The sequence below is a fragment of the Mercenaria mercenaria genome, chromosome 8 (genome assembly GCF_021730395.1).
Source record: "Mercenaria mercenaria strain notata chromosome 8, MADL_Memer_1, whole genome shotgun sequence".
NCBI lineage: Eukaryota > Metazoa > Mollusca > Bivalvia > Venerida > Veneridae > Mercenaria > Mercenaria mercenaria.
Window position 1 is genome coordinate 69,369,144 of NC_069368.1, and position 16,679 is coordinate 69,385,822.

General features: G+C 36.1%; 1 protein-coding gene across 1 annotated transcript in view; it reads right to left on the minus strand.

Annotated features, from left to right (window-relative positions):
• LOC123566139 (ras GTPase-activating-like protein IQGAP1) overlaps positions 1-16,679 on the minus strand; it is a 179,966-nt gene that overhangs the window by 100,114 nt on the left and 63,173 nt on the right. The window contains 10 exon segments of the mRNA XM_053549182.1: positions 447-610; positions 2,205-2,286; positions 2,659-2,822; positions 3,727-3,933; positions 5,577-5,670; positions 6,305-6,465; positions 9,217-9,307; positions 10,013-10,191; positions 11,343-11,364; positions 13,053-13,144. Of these exon segments, the coding sequence (XP_053405157.1) occupies positions 447-610; positions 2,205-2,286; positions 2,659-2,822; positions 3,727-3,933; positions 5,577-5,670; positions 6,305-6,465; positions 9,217-9,307; positions 10,013-10,191; positions 11,343-11,364; positions 13,053-13,144 (1,256 nt within the window).

Genomic DNA, 16,679 nt, shown 5'->3' on the forward strand with positions numbered 1-16,679 from the left:
ACACTTTTTTCTAGACAGCTTATCAACTTTTCTATCTATGTTAAAATGTCTAAAAATAAGAGCTGTTGCAGGAGACAATGCGCTCGACTATTTTGATGCTGAATAGTGAAATAGGGTGCTTCCAAGGAAGCTGGAGCTATCACTTGAGTGTTTATTAACTTCAATGTTGCTGACAATATTGGACTGTAGTTAACGTTTGAGTGAATGTAATCATAGACAGAGTGAAAGTGTATCAAAACATAGTCTGAGTGAATGTAATTATAGACAGAGTGAAAGTGTATCAAAACATTAGCTAAGATATAATTCATTGAATATTGCTGCAAAACCATCTGTCATATGATGTGACTATTAAACACCCATCTTACAGCCTGCACATCTTCAAATACCTGTATTTATAACGGTGTACTTTTAAAATATCTAAATAACTTTCACATATGGTATCATACCTCTGCTTTTTCTTTCTTTTTCCGAATCAACAACACCTGGTAGCAGTATGCTTGTTTATCTTCCACATTCTCTACTTTCGCTTCCGGCAGTTTTAACATTTCCAGTGTTTCTTCTGGATTGCCACGCTCTATGTATTCGTTTATCTTCGATATTGCTAAGATTCCTGGGTTATACATGTAAGATCTAAGTAAACAAGGCAGTCTGAACGACAGCTAAATCCCCCGCCACTGCTATGGATAGTGAAAGGGTAAACCTTTGATTTTAGCTGTGACCTTGACCTTGAACTGACATGGCTGACTCATGAATTCTGCACAACGTCTTGAGGAGGTGATCATTTGACCCAAGTTTCATGAAAATCCTTCAAGGGGTTTAGGAGATACAGAGGTGAAACCTTTGATCTTCAGTTGTGACCTTGACCTTGAGTTGACATGGCTGACTCATGAGTTCTTGATGAGGTGATCATTTGACCCAAGTTTGATGAAAATCTTTCAAGGGGTTTAGGAGATACAGAGTGGACACCAAATGGAAGGCTCAAACCTTCTACCCTTAGTTGTGACCTTGACCTTGAGCTGGCATGGTTGACTCATAATTTCTGCACATCATTTTGATGAGGTAATCATTTGACCCAAGTTTTATATAATTCCTTCAAGGGGTTTAGGAGATATAGAGCGGACACGAAATGGAAGGCTCAAACCTTTGACCTTCAGTTGTGACCTTGACCTTGAGCCGACATGGCTGACTCATAAGTTCTGCACATCGCCTTGATGAGGTGATCGTTTGACCCAAGTTTGATGAAAATCCTTCAAGGGGTTAGGAGATATAGAGCGGACACAAAATGGAAGGCTCAAACCTTTGACCCTAAGTTGTGACCTTGACCTTGAGCCGGCATGACTTACTCATGGGTTCTGCACATCGTCTTGATGAGGTGATCATTTGACCCAAGTTTTATAAAATTCCTTCGAGGGGTTTAAGAGATATAGAGCGGACACAAAATGGAAGGCTCAAACCTTTGACCCTGAGTTGTGACCTTGACCTTGAGCTGGCATGGCTGACTCATGGGTTCTGCACATCGTCTTGATGAGGTGATCATTTGACCCAAGTTTTATAAAATTCCTTCAAGGGGTTTAGGAGATATAGAGCGGACACAAAATGGCAGGCTCAAACCTTTGACCTTGAGTTGTGACCTTGACCTTGAACCGACAAGGCTGACTCATGGGTTCTGCACACCGTCTTGATGAGGTGATCATTTGACCCAAGTTTGATGAAAATCCTTCAAGGGGTTTAGGAGATATGGAGCGGACACGAAAGTGTTCGGACGGAAGGACAGACGAAGGACGGACGGACGGAAGGACGGACGCAGACCATTCCTATAATCCCTCCGCCACGGCGGGGGATTAATAATCTCTATTAAAACTGTATTAGGAAAACCATAAAGCTATTTCCTGTAAATCAAATGTCATTGAGCTTGGTCTTACCACATCTCATTTCTGTTATAGCAACTCTGGTCTTACTTTTTGCTTCCTTCAAAATCTTTTCATAATTCACATCTTTATAGTGATGTTTTGATTGACATTGTAACTTTTTTAGGTGTCTAAAATTTGTTTGTTGTAAAGAGGTAATTGCTCTCAAGATAAACTGGTCAAGTTGGTATAAATCATCTGCCTTTGCAGAAGATATTGCTACTTACAATCTCCTTTAAATAGGTTTAACTAATTAATAAGTGTTCTGCTTTAAGACTGATACAAAATTAAACTCACTTAAATGTTCCTCTTCAACTTGGGCATTGACTTGGTCTACAACTTCTGTTATTTCAGCATGGGTTAACAGATCACATGGTTGCTAAAAATAAACAACAAAACATTCAAATAATAATGGTGCTTAATATTCACAAGCTTTGACTCCTGTTTAAGAATATCAGCAAAATTAAACCACTGTGAATATTTCCCAATCTACCTTATTCTACTACATAAGGTCCACTTTTGTCACTAACCTGGTAATATTCCCAAGCTTCTTTAACCTGCTAAAATTCTAAAATGGATTGGTCCATCATTCAATTTGGGCAGTACCACTTGTTAACCAAAGGGGTGTTCACTGAAAATTTACTGACTGAATAGCAAAAAGTGCAGAGGCTGGTCTTGGTCTGCACTGGTAGCAAAGGCAGAATCACTTTTAAAGATGAAAATGATATCTTTCTGTAAGAATAATTCCTACCCCTTGTTTGCTAGCTTTGGCAGCCTCTAGAGAATTCTGGTACCTGTCTGCATTTTCCTCGTCTAGATTCTCTATACATGCTGTATCTACAGACAGGGCTGCGTAAGTACCCTCAGGATTACCCGTGTCAATGCATCGATTTATAGATGCTATCGCTGACAACACTGGAAATAAGAAGAAAATAAAGGTTAAATATATAACTTAACTGTTTTACTTTGGCTCTTTTTTACTGTTTAATTGTTAAGTATGGTACTTATTTTGAAACTTTTCAATTCCTAAAAAAAATCATAATGAAAATTTATGAGAGCAATTAAAAAGTTTCAATCTTAGTACGGCAGTTTACAAAAACTTAACTGTTTTACTTTGGCTCTTTTTCTTCTTTAAATGTTAAGTATGAAACTTTATTTCAAACTTTTCAATTTCTAAAAAAAATGAAGAAAATTGAGGAGTACAATGACTATGTGTGTGTGTGTGTGTTCGGGTTTAATGTCTTTTTCAACAATTTTTCAGTCATATAAACGACTGTGTCTACTTGTAGCAGTGAGCACAATGCCCAACTTTATAGTGCTGCCTCACTGGAATATCACGCCGTAGACACGTGGCATGATACCCCACCCAGTCACATTATACTGACACTGGGCTGACCAGTCCTAGCACTATCCTCTTAATGCTGAGCGCCAAGCAAGGAAGCTACTAGTACCATTTTTTACGTCTTTGGTACGACACGGCCGGGAATCGAACCCACGACCTTCCACACTCGAAGCGGACGCTCCACCACTAGGCTACTGAGGCGGTATGAGTACAATGACTAAGTTTCAATCTTAGTATGGCAGTTTACTAAAACTACATCAGTTTCGACAATGGTCATTAACTATATATTAAGTAACTACATGTACTTGTCTTAAACAGATGTTTTCATGTTGCTCTAAATTCAACATATTCAGTATGTTGTGATTTTTCTCTAATAGTTAATTATCTCTGAAAATATTTTGCTCACGGGGGCATTTATTTAGGCAATGGGGTAGGGTTGCTTGGGAAAAGTGTTACTAGGGTGTATGTTAGTATTACCTCCAACAGCAGCATAAATTTCACCATAATCTAACTGATCCTCATTTTCTTTTTCTTCCCTCATGCTGCAAAACTCTTCCATGTACAGACTTCCAGCAAACTCGTGTACCTGCGGTAACTGGGAACGTGGGTGTTGTAATGTTTTCATCAAAAGGTCACAATCTTTGGTTTCAATAGCTGTATTCACAGCAGCCACTGCTAGAGATTCTATAAATGAAATGTAGAAAATGTCACAGATACTGTGAAATCATTAATATTCGTGGGGGATTAATTTTCATGGATTTCATGGTTGAGTCAATCCACAAAAGTTAATCCCAACAAACAAGTAAAATTTCCATTCATTTTATGTTCAAAAGTTGAAATCCACTAATTCATATTCCCATGAAATTGTTGTTTTGACCAAAACCACGATATTTCCTGCTCACGAAATTAAATGAGTTTACAGTAGTCAGGTTGTACATCTAGGGTGAAATTAATTACAATAGTCTGTCCCCTGTTTTACTTTTAACGAAAACATGTATGAATTTTTACTTGTTTGCAATTTTCAACACAAGTTCACCTTCTGAATAAAGTCAAAGCTAATCTAAGCAAAATGTGTCAACTGAGAAATGTAAAATCTATTTTGTAAGCATAAAATTTTATTCCCTCTGAAATCAGCGTATTAAAAATTTCAAAGTTCTTAAAGAACAATTAACCTTTACCAGGCCAAATATCTATAATGAACTAGTCCATCTTTTAATTTGGACTGTTTAAAGGAGTGCTTACCAAAAAGATACTGACTGAATGGCGATGTGCAGATCTTGATCAGACTACAGATATGCTGGCTGATCATGATCTACACTGGTCGCAATCGTGTTCAGCATGATAAGGGCTAAAAAGAAATATCATTTGTCTATGCAACTCAATTTTAATCATTTGTGTTCAGTTAGTCTCCCACAAATACTAATGACTTTACAATATACATATAATATGTTTAACAACAGTTCTTTAAAGTCTAGAATAATGTACCATTCAGGCTAGAATAATGTACCATTCAGACTAGAATAATGTACCATATAGACTAGAATAATGTAGCATTCAGACTAGAATAGTGTACCATCCAGGCTAGAATAGTGTACCATCCAGACTAGAATAGTGTACCATCCAGGCTAGAATAGTGTACCATTCAGGCTAGAATAGTGTACCATTCAGGCTAGAATAATGTACCATACAGGCTAGAATAATGTACCATTCAGACTAGAATAATGTACCATACAGGCTAGAATAATGTACCATCCAGGCTAGAATAATGTACCATTCAGGCTAGAATAATGTACCACTCAGGCTAGAATAATGTATCATCCAGGCTAGAATAGTGTACCATTCAGGCTAGAATAGTGTACCACTCAGGCTAGAATAGTGTACCATTCAGGCTAGAATAGTGTACCACTCAGGCTAGAATAGTGTACCATTCAGGCTAGAATAGTGTACCACTCAGGCTAGAATAATGTACCATCCAGACTAGAATAATGTACCACCCAGGCTAGAATAGTGTACCATTCAGGCCAGAATAGTGTACCATTCAGGCCAGAATAGTGTACCATCCAGGCCAGAATAGTGTACCATTCAGGCTAGAATAGTGTACCATCCAGGCTAGAATAATGTACCATACAGGCTAGAATAATGTACCATACAGGCTAGAATAATGTACCACTCAGGCTAGAATAATGTACCACTCAGGCTAGAATAATGTACCATTCAGGCTAGAATAATGTACCACTCAGGCTAGAATAATGTACCAGTCAGGCTAGAATAATGTACCACTCAGGCTAGAATAATGTACCATTCAGACTAGTGTAATATATACTCACTCTGATACTCAGCGTCTGCCTCCAGGTTTGCAGTATTTACAGCTTGTTGTATATCTTCCTTGTCTAGTGGAACATCTTCCCCATTGTTGTTATTCTAAATAAAACATTTACAGAGAATAAATGCAGGAACAATTAAATGTACATCAAACATGCATAAACTTTTTAGCCCTTTTAACCTTTAGCCTGCTGGCTGTTCGCTTTTCAGTCAGTAAATTTTTAGTGAACACCCCTTTGAATAATAAATGGTATTGCCCAAATTGAATGATGGACCAGTCCATTTTAGAAATTTAGCAGGCTAAGGGTTAATATATACTGTAAAATTTTCTGGTAAAGTGAGTTCATCCCCTTACAAATTATTAACGTTTCCTGGGATTTACAAAATTTCTGTTCACGGAAGACATCTTAATTATATGAAAACAAGAGCACCGCAATGCGAAGCAATATATGAATGCGGAGCAATATACGCCCGGAGGTATCACCTTTGACCCCTAAGTGTGACCATGACCTTGTAGTCAGCCATCCAAAACATGGGCTCTGCATGTCGCCTCGATATGGTGAACATGTGTAAAATTTTATTGAAATCCTTCAAGGGGTTCAAGAGTTACAGAGCGGACATGAAATTGCTAACGGACGGACAGACAGACGGACACCAGTGGCTGCTTAATAGAGGTGACTGCTCAGGTAGGTTCAACTGTACGTCCCTTTGGGCGTATAAAAACCTAAAATACCTTTTTCACTTGTCGAACATCCTGAAGCTGTGTAATATAGTGTTCAATATTTTCATCTTTAACATTCTTGATCCCAAGGTGTGATGATTTCAACCACTTAAGAATGCCCTCTTTGTCTTCCTTTAACAAGGCATTATTGAGTTCACTCAACGTATGGGTTGCTGAAATACAGGAGTACATAACTGAGCTTTAACAAGGCATTATTGAGTTCACTCAACGTGCGAGTTGCTGAAATACAGGACTTTAACAAGGCATTATTGAGTTCACTCAACGTGCGAGTTGCTGAAATACAGGAGTACATAACAGACCTTTAACTAGAGATGCTTTTGAGAAAAGCACATGTCTCCCACAACTGCCCCTATGTAAAATGTCTAGTTTCTTTAGATGGTTAAGACGAGTGGATCCAATTATATGGTCTGGATGAGTGGATCCAATCAGTAATTCAAGGGCCATAAATCAAAAGTGCTTGGGTGGATTTGACTAGTTATCGAACTTGGCTAAGGTCTTATGGCCAAACACATTTTGTTCAAGTTTAGTGAAGATCAGATGAGAAATGTTGGATTTAGAGAGCGGACAAGAGTAAAAAGGCAGATTTTTCGGTAATTCAAGGGCCGCAACTCCAAAATGTCTAGACCAATTTGGCTAGTTATCAAACCTGGCCGAGGTCTCATGGTCAAACACATTTTGTTCAAGTTTGGTGAAGATCGGATGAGAAATGTTTGAATTAGAGTGCGGACAAGAGTAAAAAGGCCGATTTTTGGTAATTCAAGGGCCATAACTCCCAAGACGCCTGTACCGATTTGGCTAGTTATCGAACTTGGCCGAGCTCTTATGGTCAAACACATTTTGTTCAAGTTTGGTGAAAATTGGATGAGAAATGTTCGACTTAAGAGTGCAGACAAGCTTTGTGACAGACAGACAGACAGACAGACACACACACACAGAGACTGGAGTAAATCAATATGTCTCCCACACCACTGTGTGGTGGGAGACATAACAAGGCATTATTGAGTTCACTCAACGTGTGAGTTGCTGAAATACAGGAGTACATAACTGAGCTTTAACAAGGCATTATTGACTTCACTCAACGTGCAGGTTGCTGAAATACAGGAGTACATAACAGACCTTTAACAAGGCATTATTCACTTCACTCAACGTGCGAGTTGCTGAAATACAGGAGTACATAACAGACCTTTAACAAGGCATTATTGAGTTCACTCAACGTGCGAGTTGCTGAAATACAGGAGTACATAACAGACCTTTAACAAGGCATTATTGAGTTCACTCAACGTGCAGGTTGCTGAAATACAGGAGTACATAACAGACCTTTAACAAGGCATTATTCAGTTCACTCAACGTGCGGGTTGCTGAAATACAGGAGTACATAACAGACCTTTAACAAGGCATTATTCAGTTCACTCAACGTGCGGGTTGCTGAAATACAGGAGTACATAACAGACCTTTAACAAAGCATTATTCAGTTCACTCAACGTGCGGGTTGCTGAAATACAGGAGTACATAACAGACCTTTAACAAGGCATTATTCAGTTCACTCAACGTGCGGGTTGCTGAAATACAGGAGTACATAACTGAACATACTTTGCTAATATACACTTAACTTTCTGTCTTATAAAATCTAACTAGCTTCACATAAAAATTTTGGTGATATCAAAGAAGTTGAAGAAGAAGAAAAACTGAGTTAGAATTACAATAGACCTTAAATTTCTGTACATAGGCAATATAATCGGTATTTTACCAAAACTAAGAAGTATTATATTATTTTTTGAAGACATCCTGATACTAATGTGCCAAATTCTGTGTTACAGTTGATATATGAAAGGGCAACAACAGGTACCTTACTGTATCAAACATTTCATAAAGCTACCAAAAGTGTTAGATATTCTATGATACAAAAGTGTTAGATATTCTATGATAAAAAAGTGTTAGATATTCTATGATACAAAAGTGTTAGATATTCTATGATACAAAAGTGTTAGATAATCTATGATACAAAAGTGTTAGATAATCTATGATACAACAGTGTTAGATATTCTATGATACAACAGTGTTAGATAATCTATGATACAAAAGTGTTAGATAATCTATGATACAAAAGTGTCAGACATTCTATGATAAAAAGTGTTAGATAATCTATGATACAAAAGTGTTAGATATTCTATGATACAAAAGTGTTAGATATTCTATGATACAAAAGTGTTAGATATTCTATGATACAAAAGTGTTAGATAATCTATGATACAACAGTGTTAGATAATCTATGATACAAAAGTGTTAGATAATCTATGATACAAAAGTGTTAGATATTCTATGATACAAAAGTGTCAGACTTTCTATGATAAAAAGTGTTAGATATTCTATGATACAAAAGTGTTAGATATTCTATGATACAACAGTGTTAGATAATCTATGATACAAAAGTGTTAGATAATCTATGATACAAAAGTGTTAGATATTCTATGATACAACAGTGTTAGATAATCTATGATACAACCATGTTAGATAATCCATGATACAACAGTGTTAGATATTCTATGATACAACAGTGTTAGATATTCTAAGATACAAAAGTGTTAGATATTCTATGATACAAAAGTGTTAGATAATCTATGATACAAAAGTGTTAGATAATCTATGATACAAAAGTGTTAGATATTCTATGATACAAAAGTGTTAGATAATCTATGATACGAAAGTGTTAGATAATCCATGATACAACAGTGTTAGATATTCTATAATACAACAGTGTTAGATATTCTATGATACAACCGTGTTAGATATTCTATGATACAAAAGTGTTAGATAATCTATGATACAAAAGTGTTAGATATTCTATGATACAAAAGTGTTAGATAATCTATGATACTCACTATTAGATAATCTATGATACTCACTATTGACTAGGTTCAGGTTCCCCTGTAATTCAGCTTGCGTTAACATTTCGTCATATACATCAAACTCTTTTGTACCATCTTCACCACCACGCTGAAAGTATTAGTTTTTTTTAACATCTGTTGATTTCCTTTTGGATTTTTTTTTTATTGACTTGTACCTGAACATGCATAAACATAATTTGGGTGATTTGGCCACTTTCCAGCTTGTAATGTTGCTTTAACAATTGGACCCCTTCAGAGCCACATTCTATGCAAAGGCAAGCACCTGGGTAGAACTCCTGTTCTGTGGGCAAGCAACATAATGTCATATCAAAAGAAGCCAGACTCAAACCTAGAGCAGAGTGAGGTGAGTGAATCTAGGTCAGTACCAATAACCATTCTACAATGGAGGCCTGTCAGTGATGATCGTGATACCTTCTGAGAAAGCTATCAAGCTGGCTTGCAGAAAAGCAGAAGTTCTGCCCGGAGTGGCATAAGGTGATACTTTAAAGTTGCCACATAAAACTTGAACAGTGTCAGTATTACATGTAACTGAACAGGCAATTAACTTAAGGCTCTTCCAGCATTAAACAAAGTATAATTAAATCCTGTTAGAAACAAACTACACCAGACATATAATGTAAATACTTTGAACAGCATTGAGTCTGTAATTAACTTTGTCTGCTGTTCCTGGCTACTTATGCCAAAGAAATTAAAATATAGTCTTAAAGTGTATCATTATTTACTTTGTTTATTTGTAGCCAGGAAATAAGTTCTTTCAAATTTAAAAGAATGGAGATTTTAAAGGTAAACATACCTTATTTTTGGCATTTTCAGTCTTTGTTTGTTTGGCAGTATATAAATTTGTGGAATAATTCTCGGCAAGATTCTTCATGACTCCCATCAGGTTTGCAGATGGATTACCAAGCGCTAACATGATGTCTGCTGTCACTTGTGTTTCGATGGCCTCGTTAATAGCTATTATAGCTGCATGCACTAAAACAACAATAACAGTTAGTTTAAATGTTGTTCCTAGCTGAAAACAAGAGCTATCACTGAAGATGATTAGTACCCTCAGCACTGCTCTGATACAGAGAAGGGAACTGGACATAGTGATGTGTGTCTTGCACTCAACATATATCATCTTATTTAATGTAGATATTAATACTAGTTTTATAAAAACCCTTTCTGCCATTAAAAAGATGTTATTAAGCTATTAGGCCTCTAGCCTCCAAGTGTTACCTTGATATTGAACCTAGTGCCCTTGGTGCACATCATCTTGATCAAATAAACATTTGATAATAGTTTAATGAAATTCCTTTTAGCCATTCAGAAGATTCGGAGCTTGAAAAAAAGATATTTTACCTTTTGCCTCCAAATGTGACCTTAACCTTGAACCTAGTGACCTGGGTGATGTTTTCTACACATCTTGATGAGGTAAACAAATGAAAATCCTTCCAACCATTCAGAAGATAGGATATAGACACAAAATAAACCTATCTGGCCTTTAGCCTCCAAACTGACCTTCACCTTGAACCTAGTAACATTGCATAGCATCTTACTCAAATCCTTCCTGCCAAAGATAGGATACAGACACAAAATAAACTCATTTGACCTTTGGCCTCCAAAGTGACCTTCACCTTGAACCTAGTAACCTTGCATATCATCTTATTCAAATCCTTCCTGCCATTTAGAAGATAGGATACAGACACAAATTAAACCTATTTGGCCTTTAGCCTCCAAAATTACCTTCACCTTGAATCTAGTAACCTTGCATATCATCTTGATCAGGTATAAAATTGATGCTAGTTTAGCCAGCCTTCTAGCCATTTAGAAGACTGGATGCTGGCACAGAATAATGCTATTTAACTTTTATCTTCCAAGTGTTACCTTGACCTTAAACTTAGTGACCTGGATGGTGCACCTTACTTTTCATCTTGATGAGGTACATAACTGAAGAGTTTTATTAAAATCTGTCAGCAAAGTTCTACCAGTCATTCAACTTCCATCCACCACTCTCCCCTTCCCCCATCCATTTGAAAAGGAAAAGTGTTACTTTTTAAAAAGTACACAATTTTTTTTTCTTTTGTCGTTGTTATTGCAAATAAATCTGCCTTGGTTAAAACAATAAACATTAATAAACTTACATGCAGCATCATCTTGACTCAGCTGAAATAGAAACACTGGAACATTAAAATGATGAAGCTAGAATTCTGTCACCTGGATACTATATAATGACCTCCTCGTCATAAAAACATTGCAAGAATGTCCATTTGTAATATATAAACTTAACTTCAGTTTTCATCAACCATTTTCATACACAAAAGCCTACTAGAAATCGTCAATACATTTCTAGCATCAGATTTGTACAGATTCTACCTGAAAAGTTTGTACTGACCTATCATCAACTTAGAATATTTGTTTAGGTAAACCATATATACCGAAAGCGACCAATATTTTCTAGTTGTTGTTTGGTCTATTAAGTTTTTTATGAAGATTTTTACTGTTTACAACCTTGAGTCCTTTTTCACCTTGGACCTAATACTCCTTATTCATACATTTGGAGCATACTATGATTTGGTTCTATTTTTATTTTTCACAAGATCTGACACCTTCAAGTTGGTTTGTTCAGGAAAGCTCTGATGAAGTTTAGATAAAATGATACTATAGATTGATCATTTATTGCTGTCACTTATCTAAGAAAAAAAACACTGTCATCTCATTTTGCACCTGGAAAAAAACTACTGGCATTTTTCATTTTCCACTAGCATTTTGCAAGTGTTGAAGTGCTAAATTTAAGCCCTACATAACTCTTAGATTTCAGCTTAATTCAAAAACTCATTCCTGTACAAGAGTCTACATATATCCTGTCATAGTTTGAGCCAATGCTGCCTCATAATGTGTTGAGAGTCTGACAAACTGGGATTTCAGCTACAGATTAAAAGTAAATAAGTAACGTCTTTATTTAAAGTAGATATATACTGAAGGTGACAAGGACAAATACTGATGTTGCAAATTTTAAGGGGGCACAAATTCACAATGGAAGCATCTCTCTCTCTCTCTCTCTCCTCTTTTCTCTCTCTCTCTCTCTCTCTCTCTCTCTCTCTCTCTCTCTCTCGTTACTTTGTAAAATTGACCAATTTTGAAGTAAGTTTGTCGGCAAGGCTCTGGTGTCTTTTCATTATTTACATATTCCAAGATCAGTTTGCTTGTCTTTCATGTAAAATATAGTGAAAATCATTAATACGGCTAGATAAAATCATATTTGTTACAAATCATTGTCGTTATTGTTCCACCTGCTGCTGTGAGAAGTAATAAATAGAAAACTACTGATCAATGGAATTCTGTAAAACTATAATATAACTGTAACATCTTGCATATATAAATGGTGAAACTTTCATACAATAAAACAAAATAAAACTTTTATTTTCAAAATTTATAAAATGTTAGAATGCTTGTTTTGAGAATATAAGCATTACTTCCCAAACACTTTTTCTGGACACTGAGAGAGACTTGGGCAAGAGTTTTCAATCTTTAAAGCTACAAGCCTCCAGAATTGTTAATATTTTCAAAATTCAAAAAAAGGCTTTCTTTAAAAAGAAATTGTAATAGAAAGGAAGTCAAAAGCAATTCTCTGCATTTTAGGAATTTCTATCTACATAACACTATTAAGTCAATGCAAATATGAAGAAAACTCGGTGATATAAAACAGAATTTTATTTGGCCGTAAACATTAAAATATCTATTTAAACAATACTGGTTTATCATTTCAACATCTAATATAACTGCTTTCTGTTTAAAAAGTTTTGAACGTTGATCTGAAGGCATGTCCCTTAAAACTGTTTCAATTTTGTTACCTCATTGGCTAGAATTCCTCCGATCTTGCTGAATGTTGGCATCTGAATACCGTATTTGTCTAACTCTTGCCTCATTGCACTGATTTCTTCCTCTGCAATATAATATATAAACTGCAACAGACTGTATCAATTTATAAAACATTTTTGGTATTGTTTATTCTGCGACCCTCAAAAGAAGCAAATAGCATCTCGGGACGGGACTGACAATTATATACATTTTCAACAATTCTTTTTAACTTTGTTACTCTTGTGTTTTGCCATTCTTTCTTTAAGCAACTAGCTTAACTCATCTTACCCTTTGCAATTTACTGCTAGCTAAAATACCTTAATGAAAAAAAAAAATATGAGCAATGGAAACCTTTAGATGATGTCACCTAATGGGAAGTAAAACTACAGTACATCTATAAGCAGGAAGGTAAAGGTGTGTTTCAAATCTTTCAAAACACTCTACAGCGATAAACATTTTAATTGGCTACCTACTGAAATCCAAAGTGAATACAGTATACAACTATTAAATCTTAAACAGAAGTGTGAAAAGGACATTGATGATATCCTGTTCATAAGAAGGTCTCAAACCTGTCCTTTATTCAGTCTAAGTATCTTTAGTATCACATGTTCTGTATCTAAATAAATAAAAAATTCTTCCAAAGATGTAAAAGCACAAAATGCAATAAAGCAATGTCTGCACAGAGGTAACAACTTGTATAGTTCAAATAACCATTATCAATATTGTTGCTGTACTTTAGTTATATAAGGCAGTGGATCAACCTTAATTTTGTATGCAGTAAAAAGCTCTAATCAAGTATCTGACAACTGTACTTCATATTATTGAAATATGACAAGGAACCACAAACCGGAACAATCCAAAATACTACTGTCATATCTACTTTTATCATTATATACCTAAATTCTGTGAAAAATATGGCTTTTGTTTCACAAGTAAATATAACAAGAGGGTCATGATGACCCTATATCGCTCATCTGTTAAACTTGGCCTTGGAATCATCAAGATTATTCTGACCAAGTTCCATGAAGTTTTCCTTTGATTTGTGTGGTGACCTATTTTTTTGACCCCCACATGACCCAGCTTTGAATTTGACCTAGGAATCATCAAGAAAAACATTCTTACCAAGTTTCATGAAGATAGGGTCATAAATGTGGCCTCTACAGTGTTAACAAGCTTTTCCTTTGATTGGAGCAGGTGACCCAGTTTCAAACTTAGCCTAGAGATCATCAAGACAAACATTCTGTGCAAATTTGTATCAAATAAAGGCATAAATGAAACCTCTATATGGCTGAAAGGGCCAAAATAGAAAAATTTCAGGGGCAGTAACTCTAGAACCCATAATGGAATCTAGCAAGTTTTCAAAAGGAGCTGAGATCTTATTGTAACTTAACTTGTGTGTAAGCATGGTTAAAATCAAATGTAAAATAAATGACTGCGGCAAACCCCTTTTATCCCATGTTTGACGTCGCAGGAGTGTAATAAAGCCATTACATAAAAATGTTAATACACTAGTGTAAGAAAGCTTTGATGTCGAAGTCGTTTATAGTTTAGGAGACGCTGGTCAAATTGACTTGTTTATACAGTCAAATACCGTTACCTCGATATTTAAGGGACTGTAAAAATTGCATCGATGTATCCGAAGTTCGACGTAACGATATCGACTATTTGGGACTACTGTGTCGGACGTCTATATTGTCATAATATCCAATGCATTTTCAAAGGGTTTGAAAGCGGAAAGAAATAATATAAAACGTAAATACGATTTTAATTTTATTAACAAATAAAACACCCTATTTAATAGTACATACATACATACAACTTTTTAATTTATCAAAAAGTACGTGTAGACATTCGCATTTCTATTCCTTCCCTAAGCAAGTCTGAATGTAGCGGTAATGTTCCTAGATGAGTAGTCATTTTGACTGTGCTTCGATAACGAAAATTTGCCAGTTAAATACGCATATTATTATTCAACCCTAAATGGCAGATTTTTACTCAGTCAAACAGAAAAAACTATTTCATCCAAATTAGTTGTTATATTGGAAAACAGCTTGCCCGCATGCACGCTGTTTTATAACACTAATTATTGGGAATTAAATGCAAACTTCCTGACATTTAAATTGGATTCAAAGATTAAATAACAAACACACAAACTAACTTGATTATGATTAATACATCGCCGGACAATAGGTTGATTTTCACACCTTACATATAACATGGGTATTTTTTGACAAGCTGTGATATCGACGAAACCAGGTGTAACAAGAGCTGTCTCCATAGAATGACACATGCCCCCAATGGCACTTTGAATGAATAGTTATGGCCGATGTTAGAGTTTAGGATCTTTGACCTACGGAGCTGGGTCTTGCGCGCGACACATCGTCTTACTGTGTCACACATTCATGCGTAGTTATTTTAAAATCCATGCATGAATGACAAAGATATGGACCGGACACGCCCATCAATGCATTATCATGAAAAATGACCTTTAACGTCTAAGTGTGACCTTGACCTTTGAGTTACGGACCTGGGTCTTGCGCATGACAAGTCGTCTTACTGTGGTACACATTCATGCCAAGTTATTTGAAAATCCATCCATGGATGACAAAGATATGGACCGGACACGCCCATCAATGCACTATCCTTTAACGTCTAAGTGTGACCTTGACCTTTGAGCTACGGACCTGGGTCTTGCACACGACACGTCGTCTTACTGTGGTACACATTCATGCCAAGTTATTTGAAAATCCATCCATCGATGACAAAGATATGGACCGGACACGCCCATCAATGCACTATCCTTTAATGTCTAAGTGTGACCTTGACCTTTGAGCTACGGACCTGGGTCTTGCGCGTGACACGTCGTCTTACTGTGGTACACATTCATGCCAAGTTATTTGAAAATCCATCCATCGATGACAAAGATATGGACCGGACACGAAAATTGCGGACAGACTGACAGACCGACAGACGGTTCAAAAACTATATGCCTCCCTTTGGGGGCATAAAAACAGTACAGGTAAGTTGACGGGACTGGAAAATCTCATCGAGCTAAACAAAATATCAAGCTAATCATATCGAGGTAATGATAAATAATTACACTGAAATATATAGGGAAAAATCGGGACCGACTAAAATACATCGTGCTAACCGAAGTATCGAGCTAACCGATATCGAGGTAACGATATTCAACTGTATAGTAAAAGAAAGTAGAATTTTCAATATTTCGGCAGGAAATGCTAACATGTGATAAAAAGAATATTACATTTGTGACTTTCCGCCTTGAATTTATTAAACTCGTTGAATAAAATTGATAAAATGCTCGGTTTAATAAATTCAATATGAAAAGACACTCATGTAATATCCTCTATATATGACACCTGTAACGGGTTTTACCAGAAAGCAAACTGGAGGGTAGTTCAAGTAATTCAACATTTCTTTACAGTTGCAAGAAAAAACTAGAGATGCTTTTGAGAAAAGCGCATATCTCCCACAACTGCCCCTATGAAAAATGTCTAGTTTCTTTAAATGGTTTAGATGAGTGGATCCAACTATATGGTCTGGATGAGTGGATCCAATCAGTAATTCAAGGGCCATAAATCAAAAGTGCTTGGGTGGAC